Genomic DNA, 13662 nt, shown 5'->3' on the forward strand with positions numbered 1-13662 from the left:
CTTCCATATGCACCTAAACGGATGTCATATGTGTAAGTGCTTCCGAAACCTCCTTCGAGAAGGATGGGGCTTCCGCAACGTTCCTGCTCCAAGTGGAACGGGTATGTTTTCCCAGTGTTATCCAATCTCACTCAGTAAGGTAGTGCTTTGAAAAATGGTGAGTGGAACTACTTGTCCCGAGCCCCGGCCTACACCAGATAGGGGCGCAGGCGGCTCGCACAGGGCACTGGAAGCGGCAGCACCATGGCGCTTTGGTAGGGATCCCAATTCGTTGGTCACCGACGTGACTCGGAGTGACCGACTGAAAGGGAACGTCTCGGTTACGTATGGTAACCCTCGTTCCCTGAAGGAGGGAACGGAGACGTCACCTCCCGTCGCCACGGTTGCTGTACCACCGCTGAGCCGCCAGGTCACCGGCTCGGCTCCTCAGCGAAAACCTGGTATGCATTGCACCTGCTGCCTTATTATACTCACGCTGTGATCAGCGGCAACTGGATGCAATAATCGCATGCCAATGTGCATTGGCTCGTTTAGTTTACACTCGAAGTAGATTGGTCTATCGAAGCGATATCCCAATTCGTCGGTCACCGACGTGACTCGGAGTGACCGACTGAAAGGGAACGAGGGTTACCATACGTAACCGAGACGATTTTCAATGGATTAAGGAATATCACCTGCTCCTAAAAAGAATCGTTCACATTAAAGTGAAAATTCTGCCATCATTCACTTATCTTTATGTCTTTCCAAACCTTCTGACTTTCTTTCATCCATGGAAAGTAAAGATGTTAATCATCACGTCTGAGGTGCTTTTTTCCATACAACGAAAGCGGATGGGGACCAAGACAAATAAATATAAGGACCAAAAAAAAAATATATATATTATTTGCTTGACAGCCATGGTCACCATTCATTTTCATTATATGGAAACAATGAAAATAGGAAAATAGGTCACTGATAAAAACAGTTCACAATGAGTATATATGTATATGTATACATGTGCCGTCTCTAAGCAGAGGATGGCCCACTGGATTGTGGATGCCATCACCCTGGCTTATCAGGCACAGGGTGTGCCCTGCCCGTTCAGGCTGCGAGCTCACTCAACTAGAAGTGTTGCATCCTCCTGGGCGCTGGCTCGTGGCGCCTCACTGACAGATATTTGTAGAGCTGCGGGCTGGACAACCCCCAACACATTCGCTAGATTATATAGCCTCCGTGTGGAGCCGGTATCCTCCTGTGTTCTCACCTCAAACGGGTAGTGGCACCGAGAGGCCCCGGTTAGTGTTGGCTTGCTAAAAACTGCTCCAGAGTGTCCGTACAGTTGACCCTGTTGAGATCCTCCATCACCCTCGGCAGCGGATGCGGCGGAATGTCCAGCGCCGGGCCTTCACGATGAATCCGCGGGAACCGTGGAAGGCCGGGTTCCATATTGAGCACCTGCTGCCTTATTATACTCACGCTGTGATCAGCGGCAGCTGGATGCAATAATTGCATGCCAATGTGCATTTGCTCGTTTAGTTTACACTCGAAGTAGATTGGTCTATCGAAGCGATATCCCAATTCGTCGGTCACCGACGTGACGTCTCCGTTCCCTCCTTCAGGGAACGAGGGTTACCATACGTAACCGAGACGTTATCTGTTTTTGCAAATGAACTCTTCATTTGTTAATTCAATTTCTTTAATCCTACTGCTAAATACACGTACTGTACCTGAAAAATAAAGCACTGTTTGTTTTATTTTTATATTATATGTATTTATAATGTGTATCTTTGTTCTTATATTTTAATAACAAAGATTAAATAATGATGAAGATTTTTATCTTCACCCTCTTTGGCTTGAATGTCTTTGCCATTCTTTTTTATTTTAGATTTTGTTACCTTGTAAGGCTTTGTTTTTAAAGTAAGGAAATTAGTTTGGCTGTACTCTTTAGACAACTTAGTAAAACCAACATGACAAAGAATCGTGCTAAAATCGTGAATTGTGATTTTTCTGAAAAAAAAAAAATCATGATATTTTTGCCATATCGCCCACCCCTAACCTTGCCTGAGTTTAATACAGAAGAGATGTCTTCTCATTTATGAACATTTGTCTGTGTATATGTCTGTGTGAATGTAAAACCTCTAGGTGCTTCTCGATGACAGTATAGTCAATGTGGCCACAGTTGCATCATCCCGTTACGCAGGCCCCATCAAGGCCAGAGTGGACAAGTGGCAGAGACAGCTTTCTCTCTTCAGCCAGTCCTTGGTAATCACACCAGAGTGGTGATCACTTCAAAACCAAAGCCAGATAATTTTTGATTTTAGTTTTTGGATTTTGATTTGTTCTGTTTTGTTTTTTGTTTTGAGTGGTGATCGTTTAAAACCCCCTTTTTTCAAAAAATTTTTTTTTTTATGTCAGATATTAGTCTTTCTCTGACTGTTTTCTGCTGTGTTCCTAGGATGAGTGGTTGGCATGTCAGAGAAGCTGGCTTTATCTTGAGAGTATTTTCAGTGCTCCTGACATCCAGAGGCAGTTGCCTGCTGAGTCTAAGATGTTCCTTCAAGTGGACAAGTCCTGGAAAGAGATCATGAGGAAGGTCAACCGCCTGCCTAATGCCCTGCGTGCTGCCACACAAACAGGTCTGACAGGATGTAGCTCAGGAAACATCTCAAAACATTAGATGAACAACGCAGAACATTAGATGAACACATATACTTTTAAAAATAAAATTATTGTTCAGTGTCAGAAGAGTTTTTATCTGCAAATTAGTGCATGAAAAATGAAAGCTGTAGGTAAAATGCAACAATGAATGCAATAGCGTAAATTATAAATGACTTTCACCAATGTTGCCCTCTAATATGTCTCCTCAGGGCTTCTGGATATTTTCCAAAATAATAATGCACTCCTGGAGCGGATACAGAAATGCCTGGAGGCTTACCTGGAGTCCAAGAGAGTTGTCTTCCCAAGGTGCCTACGCACACGCACATACTCACAGCAGTTTCTCATCAGAATGCTGATTTCTCTTGATGCTGTGCCATGACTTAACTCACTTTTCTGGGTGGCTTAGGTTCTACTTCTTGTCTAATGATGAACTGTTGGAGATTTTGGCTCAGACGCGGAACCCTCAGGCTGTGCAGCCTCATCTGAGGAAGTGTTTTGATGCAATATCCCAGCTGGAGTTCGGCCTTCTTACCCCTGGAGAGGGCGAGACTGGTGAAAAAATACAGTACACCAATGACATCTTAGCCATGGTGTCACCTGAGGGAGAAAAGGTGAATTCTTTTCTTTTCTTTTCTTTTCATATAAGACAAATTCAATACAAATAGGTTCAGCGTACCTTTGGTTAATTAGATTTTTCATTTTTGTCTTTAAAATGAAAAATATAAGCAATCCATTTATCACATATTCAACCCTTCTCATGGTAAGTGAACATTTTGACCATTTCATTTTCTGTTTGGAAAGGATTTTGCATATATTTTTATATGTAATAACGTTAAATAATGTTTTCATTTCCCATTCATAAATGCAATAAAAATAGTTCTGTCATTTTGGATAAAAGTTAAATGTTTGGGTATTACTGTACACATCTTTTCCTTTCTCATTATTCCATGAAATGGTCAAAATGTACACAGATGTTATAAATGATGAATGAGCGGTTTGTTTTTCTGTCTTGAAAACAAAAACTAGAAGACAAATTATACAAAAGTACATGGACCAAATAGCAAGGATTTATAAAATAAAAGAGGATAATGTTAAAAATATGAATGTGTGTGTCTGTGCTGTAGGTGGCACTGGGGAAAGGCCTGAAGGCTCGTGGAAATGTAGAGGACTGGTTGGGGAAGGTGGAGGAGGCCATGTTTTCCTCTCTTAGGAGGCTTAGTAAGGCTGCAATTGCTGACTACCAGAGCAAACCCAGAGTGGAGTGGGTTGTGGCTGGACATCCCTCACAGGTTTGTGCTTGTCTTGGTGGGATTGTTTATGTGCGTCTCTGAGTGTATGAGCAATTCTCACCTACGCTTTTCTGCAGGTGGTGTTGACCATTTCTCAGCTCATGTGGTGCAGGGACATGGACAACTGCTTAGAGGGAGATCATGACCACTATCAAGCGCTACAAGAATTTGAGATCACCAACTTTGAGGTGACAACATATAGCTTTCATAGTCAAGTCAAGTCAAGTCAAGTTTATTTGTACAGCGCTTTTCACGATACAAATCATTGCAAAGCAACTTTACAGCAAATTAAGTTTCTACAATATTTAGTGGTAGCTTATCAGTAGACCAATTCATAGACCAAATGATGTATCTTCATATAGATTTGTTTATTTCCTTGCAAGTCTCTTACAATTTAGTATGTGTAGAACATTTGTGTGCTTTTTTACATATACTGTATGTGTGTTTCTGTCTTTATGTGTACAAATAGAGACTGAATGCTCTTGCTGCTCTGGTCCATGGGAATTTGCCCAGTCTTCATCGGAACATCATCACAGCTCTCATCACCATAGATGTGCATGCCAGAGACATCGTCACAGAGCTTGTCAAAGAAAAGGTTTGTGTATTTCCTTCATATCACATAGAGACCAAAAAAATGAGACCACTTTGCAATAGATCAGCTGTCACAATATTATATTTTCACTACAAGATTATCATGGCCAAAAGAATAACTGATTCAATTAACATCTTAAAAATGTTGCTTCCAGTTAACATGTCTTCTATCCATAATATTGCTTCCTCCAGTGAAAAAGCCATATCGTCTGAATCAGGATAAAAATATGCACAGTTCAAGCACTGTTTGAAAGTGAAATACAATTATATGTCGTTGGATTTTGATGTGAGGGGACAACAGGGGATGGACCGTTTTACTGGAGGATGCTTTATTATGGATTATGGAGTCCAGTGTTATTATGGTATTTTGGCCAGAAGCGATAGTTTAAAATGAACATTTTGGATAGCCCGAGAGTATGTAAATTTTCAGGAATTTTCAATTTATGGGTGAATTATACCTTTAAATAATCTATTAATCAAATTCATCTTTAACTTTTGTGTTTACTTTTTTTTAGACAATAAATCACTTAAAATACACGTGTAGAAAGAGTTTGTAACCATAACCATAAAAAAGCTTATAAAAACAACAGTGCTGATCGGTGATTCCTGCAGACTGGGGTGTGTAACACTTATCTTTTTTACCTACTATGTTGGAGTGTCAACCAGATAACTTACTGGCATTGGATTCTTTTTGATGGTATCATATTGTATGCTTATTTTTTTATTTATATTTAGCAGCATAAACTGTACTGTACCCCCTGTCCAACAGTATCAGAATAAACCTGCGACCAGGCAGTTTAGAACTACTGTAATACATAATGTAAATGCCAATTATTTACCTGTCATGTCTGATAGTTCAAGGGGTTATGTTGTGTGTGTGTGTGTTTGTAGGTGGACTCCAGTGATAATTTTGATTGGCAGAGGCAGTTGCGGTATTATTGGGATGTGGACCTGGATGACTGTGTGGCTCGGATGGCTCTCTCTCAATATGTCTATGGATATGAATATTTGGGAGCGTGTCCTCGTTTGGTGATCACTCCACTGACGGTACATAAATGCACTTTTTTATGATAGCGTATTTAAAACATATGCTGTAAAACATGGAATTTTGCCCAGTTATTTCGAATACATTTTAATTGTACTTAATGTAAATAAATTTGCATACAATTGAATAATGATTGCTTTTACTTTATATAAATTCTAATGTTCAGTATAAAGTAAAAAATCAAAAATCAAATCAACATCAAAAGTAGCTGTAAATAATGCACAATATATTATCAAAAACAATAAAGCTGTGATAGAATTTTAATTTTAAATTCATGATTGATTTTGATTGAAATTGATTATGTAATTCACTGCAGGGGCATTTTTTGCCCCCACATTTAAATTTTTTTTTGTCAGTTTGGGTTGTATTTTTTGCCCTTGTTTGTTTTCCGATCCGGCCTCTGACCCTAAACCTGCTAAACTTGCGTCAAACATCAGATTCCATTTTTTCACGTCACGCATAAGAAATAACTAAATTGCAAATAACAAGTGCATTTTACTAATAGTGCAAAAGTAAATGTATCAGTTTATGCATGGATCTATGTCAGTGTTGTGTGTATGAGTTATTAAGGAGCATGAGTGTGCTAATGAGGTGTGTGTGAACTGCGTATCTATTTGTTTTTTATGTTAGGATCGATGTTACCTCTGCCTGATGGGAGCGCTGCAGCTAGATCTGGGAGGAGCTCCTGCAGGTCCAGCTGGTACAGGCAAAACTGAGACTACTAAAGACCTCGCGAAAGCTCTGGCAATCCAGTGTGTGGTCTTTAACTGCTCCGATGGACTCGACTATAAGGTGTGAATCTCTCTCTACCAGTCCAACTTCTATTTTCGTTTTCCTCATTAATTTGTTAAGCAGCTAGACAACCAATATGAGATAGAGATATTCTTTTTTCCTGTCAAATTATAGTGAATTCATTGTATCTGTCACTAGGAGGAAGAAGATCCCCAACTGAGTTTTCTGTGCAGTACATGAAAACCACTGTAGACATCTGTCTGAGACATCCATCTCTTTATTTATGGCCAGTGTTTAGTGTTTGCTATAGGGTGTCATATGTCATAAAGACGTGTAAGATTCTGACTAGGCTTTAAAAACAGTCATAGTCATTGTTAATGGTTTGTCTTTTTTATTCTGTTACTGGAACATTTTTTTTTACCATATAGCTCTTTCTGTAGATCATTCCTTTGCCTACGGGTTCTCTGGGCTGGGGTTTGTTATTGCTGTGGTTCAGATGGGGGGCATGTGAGAATGTCATCCTGTGGAACAGTATACTGTTATTAAACAGTATGAAATCAATTAATCACTATGCTTCATATTTTCAGTTGCTATTTTATCTACAGGGGTTGGACAAAATAATGTGAGCACCTGGGAAGTAGGCAACATTTCTTTATTAAGGTGTTTTACCATTTACCTTTAATACAGCTTCCAAAGTTTTTCGTATAGATTTGTCTTCTATCAGAACATTTTACCAATTGGTGTTAGAGGAGGGAATCTTCTTGTTCCCCTTTCTAAAACTGCCCATAATGGTTTGAAAATGTTCAAGTCAGGTTATTGAACTGGCCAGGGAAAATGTTTAAGTTCATCTTGGTGCTCCGACTGTCCAGGTTTCATGATCATGACTCCATCTTTTTCATATTTTAGCATTGTTGTCTGTGATTAATGTTTTAGCAATCGCAGCTTTTTCATGTACTGTATGTTGGCTTGGTGGAGTTGTCTGAGGTTTTTTGTGGAAAAAGGGTATTCAAGGTACAGTAAATATTGAGGTTTGCTGTCACTTTTGCTGCAGCATTTCTGTGTTGTTTGGATACAATCCTTCTTAGTATTCGATCATTCACTTTGGATCTTCTCCCACTATTATCTTCACTAACAAAGTCTTGCCATGCTTTGTGTGCAGTAATAATAGTAAAAAGACAGTTGTTATTAAAACACCAAACAATTAGGCTGTTAAGGTTACAGATGCGCCTGCTAAATAGGCTTCCATGATTTGTCCATTTTGGAAGTCTGACAAGTCACCCATTTCACAGAATACATTTACTAAGCACTGCTGAACACAATTTTTACTATACTGATACACAACCTATAGAATGTGGACAATGAAAGATAAAAGGTAAGTTTTGTTTTTTCACTGTAGTCTACACAAATAATATTAACCCCTATGGGTGTTGGCATTATTTTGTCCAACCCATGTATTTCATCCATTAGTGGTCCATCAGTGTGGGTTTCATCCATTAGTGGTTAACCAGTGTGGGCATTTCAGTGGCCTACATTATGCCAGTATTTAAGGAGCAGAGTGACCAGAGACCATCACTATTGTTTTAAGAACAATAGTAAAGACTGTTGTTCTTAAAACACCAAACAATTATCCTTCTTAGTATTCGATCATTCACTTTTGATTTCTCCCACTATTATCTTCACTAACAAAGTCTTCCCATGCTTTGTGTGCAGTAATAATAGTAAAGACTGTTGTTCTTAAAACACCAAACAATATTATATTATGTCAGTATTTAAGGAGCAGAGTGACCAGAGGCCAGTATGTATGATAATATGTATAATTTAATTTCTTGAAAGTAAATGATATGTACACTTGTATAATACAATAATATGTAGGGTAATTGTCAAGTAATTGTCAATGTCCATCTACTTACAGTATTTGCATTAATCATTGACATGGCTTTCACTTGATTTTGGAATTGACACATTGGGGATACTACAGGTTGACCAAACAGGCATGATGATAAACTTGAAATGGCCAAACATCAGTCAAACTTTTTTTTTTTCTTTTTCTTATGCATTAGCTTTAAGTTGTAAAAAAGTTGATATAGTTAATATAAGTTACTACGTTAATATTCATGCTGTGGCAGTGTTATGGTACAAGTATATATAGCTCTGTTTTATTGTATGCTATATACTGCTATACTTTAATTTTAAGCATTTGGAGGGTTCAGTGTTCAGTTTGTTGCAAGTGTTACAGTATATTGCATTTGTGTGTTCAGATGATGGGGACGTTCTTCAGCGGTTTAGCTCAGTCTGGTGCCTGGTGCTGCTTTGACGAGTTCAATCGCATCAACATCGAGGTGCTGTCAGTCATTGCTCAACAGCTCATCACTATCAGAAATGCCAAGGCAGCCAGGGTAATGCACATACACACTCACATACTGTATGCATGTACAATCTCAACTGTGATCAGTTATACAGGAATTATGTGCAACTGCCTGTGTCTAGATTGTGTTTGTGTTCGGCAGCTACCTCGGTTCATGTTTGAGGGGAGAGAGATAAAATTGGTGATGACCTGTGCTGCTTTCATCACTATGAACCCCGGTTACGCTGGCAGAACTGAACTCCCTGACAACCTGAAAGCCCTTTTCAGACCCATAGCCATGATGGTGCCCAACTACACTCTTATCGCTGAGGTGTGTGATTAAACAACCTGGTCTGATCCCAGTAATGATGATAAATCACACTAGGTGAGAAGTAGAGGGGCCAGAGATATGTGTAATCATTAAAAGCTTTTGTTTGTTCTTTTGTGTGTTACAACGAGGAAACTGGTGTCCTACCGCTGTAATTTCCTGTTTGTGAATTTCCACAATTGACTGGTTGTTAAATGTACTTTTAACTTAAAAACACACTATATTTCCTGTGTAAAATGACAAAATGATTGAACTATTAGGAGCACGTAGAGCATAGGTGCCCAGACCTTTTACTATAAAGGGCCAAAATCCAACTTGATTGGCCGAAAGTAAGTATTGCATTAAATCCAACTGCATTTCACTCTAGCGCATGTTTACATGGGAAAACTCTGATTTCCTGTTTGTAAATTTCCACAACTGATTGGTTGGAAAATTTACTTTTTACTTCAACACACTTTGTTTCCTGTGTAAAATGACGAAATGATTAAATAATTTGGCTCATTTAGAGCAGAGGTGCCCAAACCTTTTACTACGAAGGGCGGAAGATACTTAATTGGAAGATAATTAAACTTTATATATATATATATATAATAAATAGCCTGTTTTTCCCAACCCCCAAAACCCCACAAAGTAAACATACATAAAGTAACAAAACACTTTTAGGGAACTCGGGAAGTCCCCTGTAGCCCCCAAACAGTACACCATTCCACAGTGTGAAGTGGTTTGGGAAGCACAGCTTTAGAGGATATCTGTTTAGAGAAGTTACATGGGTCCTATTAAGTCTTTCAACATTAGCATGTCTTAATCTGACAGGCCAGGCAGTTCTACAATATCTTTAACCTTAAAACCTCTCTCTCCCTGTAGGTGATCCTGTACTCTGAGGGCTTTGAGTCTAGTAAGACTCTTGCGAGAAAGATGACTCAGATGTACAAGCTCTGCAGTGAGCAGCTCTCTCAGCAGGATCACTATGACTTTGGCATGAGAGCTGTCAAATCTGTACTGGTCATGGCAGGGTGAGACAGAGCACAAACACATTTTCACATTACTCAACGATTCTCTGTTAATCTAACATTGACTAACACTACCATTAAAGATTTTGGGGTCGGTACAATTTGTAAAAAATATTTTTGAAAGAAATATCACCAAGGCTGCATTTATACAATCAAAAATTATAGTATTCATATTGTGAAATATCATTACAATTGAAAACAACTTTTCTATTTTCAAATATTTTAAAATGTATTTTATTTCTGTGATAGCAAATTAGAATTTTCAGAAACCATTACTCTTCACTGTCACATGATCCTTCAGAAATCATTCGAATTGCTGATATGAGGCTCAAGAAACTTTTCTAATTGTTCCTAATGTTGAAAACAGTGCCGCTTAATATGTTTTGTGGAAAGCATAGTACTTTTTTTTTAAGTATTCTTTGATAAATAAAAAGTTTAAAAGAACAGCATTTTATTGAAATATAAATCTTTTGTCACTTTTCATTAATTTAATGCAGCCTGCTGAATGAACCAGTTAATTTCTTAAAAAAAAAATACTAATACCAAACTCTTGAATGGTATTGTATAAATTACATAAAACAGTCCTACATTCTTGGGATGTGTTTATTTAGGGTCTTCTAACATGTTTATGGTCTTTGCTTTATAAACCAGTCAGTATTTGATTGAGAATTAATTTGCACATGCTGTCACTGTCATGAATGAGCCACTTGGTGTTGCCTTTGGAGTAAAGACTGATAAAATACAGCTGTGTAAGAAACCTCTAAGCAGATCATTTAGGTCCATTTGGTACGACTGTCATCTTCATTAGCCCTGGTCTTAGATCAGTGGCTGTACAGCTGGACCTCACTTGTATTTACTTAAGTGTGTGTGTGTGTGTGTGTGTGTGTGTGTGTGTGTCAGCATCATGTCACTGGCACATTTTATTAGTACTCAGGTTTTATATGCAGCATAAATTCACTTTAGTGTCCCGTTATTTCATTGTGTGATGTTTCCTGTGTAAAATGACGAAATGATTAAATAATTTGGCTCATTTAGAGCAGAGGTGCCCAAACCTTTTACTACGAAGGGCGGAAGATACTTAATTGGAAGATAATTAAACTTTATATATATATATATATATAAGTTCCATATATAAGTATGGAACCGGTGTGTGTGTGTGTGTGTCAGCATCATGTCACTGGCACATTTTATTAGTACTCAGGTTTTATATGCAGCATAAATTCACTTTAGTGTCCCGTTATTTCATTGTGTGATTCAGTGATTTAAAAGGTCTGTCTTTAAATCAATGTGATTTAGGCTACTAAACTATTTATATGAACAACTGTAGGGAAGTGTGTTTAAAAGAGAGTAAATGTGAGCACTATATTCTGTGTAAAGTACTGATATGGAGTTAATACAGGTTGTTTAATAGTCTTTGTGATTCACACAATACTAATTAGTGGTGCTTACCAAGGCAAGAATAACACATCAAATTGTGCAGGTTGTTGAGAGATGTGATCAGGCCTATGATTTACGGAAGATAGACATTATAATGTGTGAAAGAACCTTAAGCCAGGAAGCAGCCACATAGCAACCATCTAGAAATGCCTTAGCAACCACCCTAGCAAAACCACCTCCAACATCCAAATATTGTGGCAGGCAAGCACCACTTACCTCATATTTTCCACCCTAGCAACCACATAGCATTGCACTAAAAGCACTCACACAGAGCACTCACAGAGCATCACTCCCATTTTCTTCAGAAAATGTAAAATTCTTGTTTGATTTGTGAACTCCATCTATAGTAAGATCTATTGTGTGATTACCTGTGTGTATTCAGTGTGAAATACTGAGTAAGTCCAATTGTTTTGTGCTGCTGGTTGTGTGTTCATGCTCACATTTTCTGGACAACCTTTAATATATTATGTATTATGTGTGTGCATGTGCAGGTCATTAAAAAGAGAAAACCCTCAATTGAGCGAGGATGTTGTGCTGATCAGAGCTCTGCGAGACTCAAACCTGCCCAAGTTCCTCAAAGATGATGCAGTGCTTTTCAGGTGACCACTCATTGTTTACAACACATACAATTTTTTTAATGTTTTTGAAAGAAGTCTCTTATGCTTACCAAGACTGTATTTATTTGATCAAAAATACCATAAAAACAGCATTATTTTGAAATATTAATGCAATTTAAAACAACTGATTTCTACTTTATTGCAATTTAAAGCAACTGCTTTCTATTTTAATATATTTAAAAATGTAATTTATTCCTGTGATACCAAAGCTGAATTTTCAGTCTTCAGTGTCACATGTGAGCTAAATCTGCCAAAACCTTCCAAAACCTAATTTTAGGGATGTCCTCATATGTAAAAAGTTTTTTTAAAAGTCAAAAACTCATATTTAAAAGTTTGTTTAAAAAAATGGCATGCAGAAAGTTTTCTGTCAGAGTTATTGCTAGCAGTGATTTTTAGTAACATTGAGAAGCTATTAGAGTGTTTATTTTGAATACATTTTTATTTTTATATTTTCTGTTTCATTTTAATTTTAGGTCAATTTTTTATAATTTTATTGTTTGTTTTTGTTATTTAGTTTTTATTCATTTTTATTGTTTAAGTTGTTGCAATTTTAGTACATCAAATTAAACTAAATGAAAATAGAGTTAATTTTCAAGTAACAAAATGTTTTTATGGCTCTGATAACCCCCCAACTATAATAACCCTGGTGATGAGGGTGTAGATTAAGGTTAGGTTGTAGTATTTATAACTAGCAATATATAAAAGCTATATATAATAACTATATATAAAAACATTTGAAAGCTACGAAATGTCCCCGCTTATATGTGTGTAAATGTGTGTGTGAGTACTGTAGTCATTTCACATGATCATATGATCTCCACCATGTGGGGGAGCCACCATTATGTAGAATAAAATCCATCTCATGTGAGTGTCCATGTGAGTATTTGTCATACCATTCATTTCTTTAGCTATAAACATCTGGACAGGTGTTTTTACTTTTGATAATTTGATATTTTAAGACGTGATTCAGGTAAATTCAGTCCAGGTCCAAATACTGTATATATGTGTGGATCCCTAACTCCTTCTTTTTCTTCCCTAAGTGGCATATTGTCAGACCTCTTCCCTGGCGTCACCATCCCAGAGCATGACTATGGTGTCCTGCAGTCCACCATTCATTCATCCCTGTGCCAACGCTCCCTCCAGCCCCTCCCAAGCATCATAAGCAAGGTCATCCAACTCTACGAGACCATGCTAGTCCGCCATGGGGTAATGCTCGTGGGGCCCACTGGAAGCGGCAAAACCACTGTCTACCTTGTGCTAGCAGACACCTTGGATACCCTGTATCATGCTGGCCTCCAAAATCCCTTCTACCGCCCTGTTAAGACCTATGTGCTCAACCCAAAGTCAGTGAGCATGGGCGAGCTTTACGGGGAGGTGAACCCGCTGACGCTTGAATGGCGGGACGGTCTTATGGCGCTTTGTGTGCGGGCAGCAGTCCAGGACTTCAGTGACGATCACAAATGGGTGATCAGTGACGGCCCGGTGGATGCACTGTGGATTGAGAACATGAACACGGTGCTGGATGATAATAAGATGCTCTGCTTGGCCAACAGTGAAAGGATCAAGCTCACGCCTTCCATACACATGATGTTTGAGGTGAGATGCTCAAATGTGCACCTGTTTGTTGAATTC

General features: G+C 38.3%; 1 protein-coding gene across 1 annotated transcript in view; it reads left to right on the forward strand.

The window, feature by feature from the left end:
- dnah6 (dynein, axonemal, heavy chain 6) overlaps positions 1-13662 on the forward strand; it is a 76091-nt gene that overhangs the window by 15938 nt on the left and 46491 nt on the right. The window contains exons 22-35 of the mRNA XM_016513935.1: positions 2122-2241; positions 2435-2615; positions 2847-2943; positions 3044-3248; positions 3762-3926; positions 4004-4114; positions 4396-4521; positions 5409-5564; positions 6193-6354; positions 8553-8690; positions 8802-8969; positions 9831-9979; positions 11905-12012; positions 13071-13626. Coding sequence (XP_016369421.1) covers positions 2122-2241; positions 2435-2615; positions 2847-2943; positions 3044-3248; positions 3762-3926; positions 4004-4114; positions 4396-4521; positions 5409-5564; positions 6193-6354; positions 8553-8690; positions 8802-8969; positions 9831-9979; positions 11905-12012; positions 13071-13626 — 2442 coding nt within the window. The remainder of the gene's footprint in view (positions 1-2121; positions 2242-2434; positions 2616-2846; positions 2944-3043; positions 3249-3761; positions 3927-4003; positions 4115-4395; positions 4522-5408; positions 5565-6192; positions 6355-8552; positions 8691-8801; positions 8970-9830; positions 9980-11904; positions 12013-13070; positions 13627-13662) is intronic.

The sequence above is a fragment of the Sinocyclocheilus rhinocerous genome, unplaced genomic scaffold (assembly GCF_001515625.1).
Source record: "Sinocyclocheilus rhinocerous isolate Xijiao unplaced genomic scaffold, SAMN03320098_v1.1 scaffold1648, whole genome shotgun sequence".
NCBI lineage: Eukaryota > Metazoa > Chordata > Actinopteri > Cypriniformes > Cyprinidae > Sinocyclocheilus > Sinocyclocheilus rhinocerous.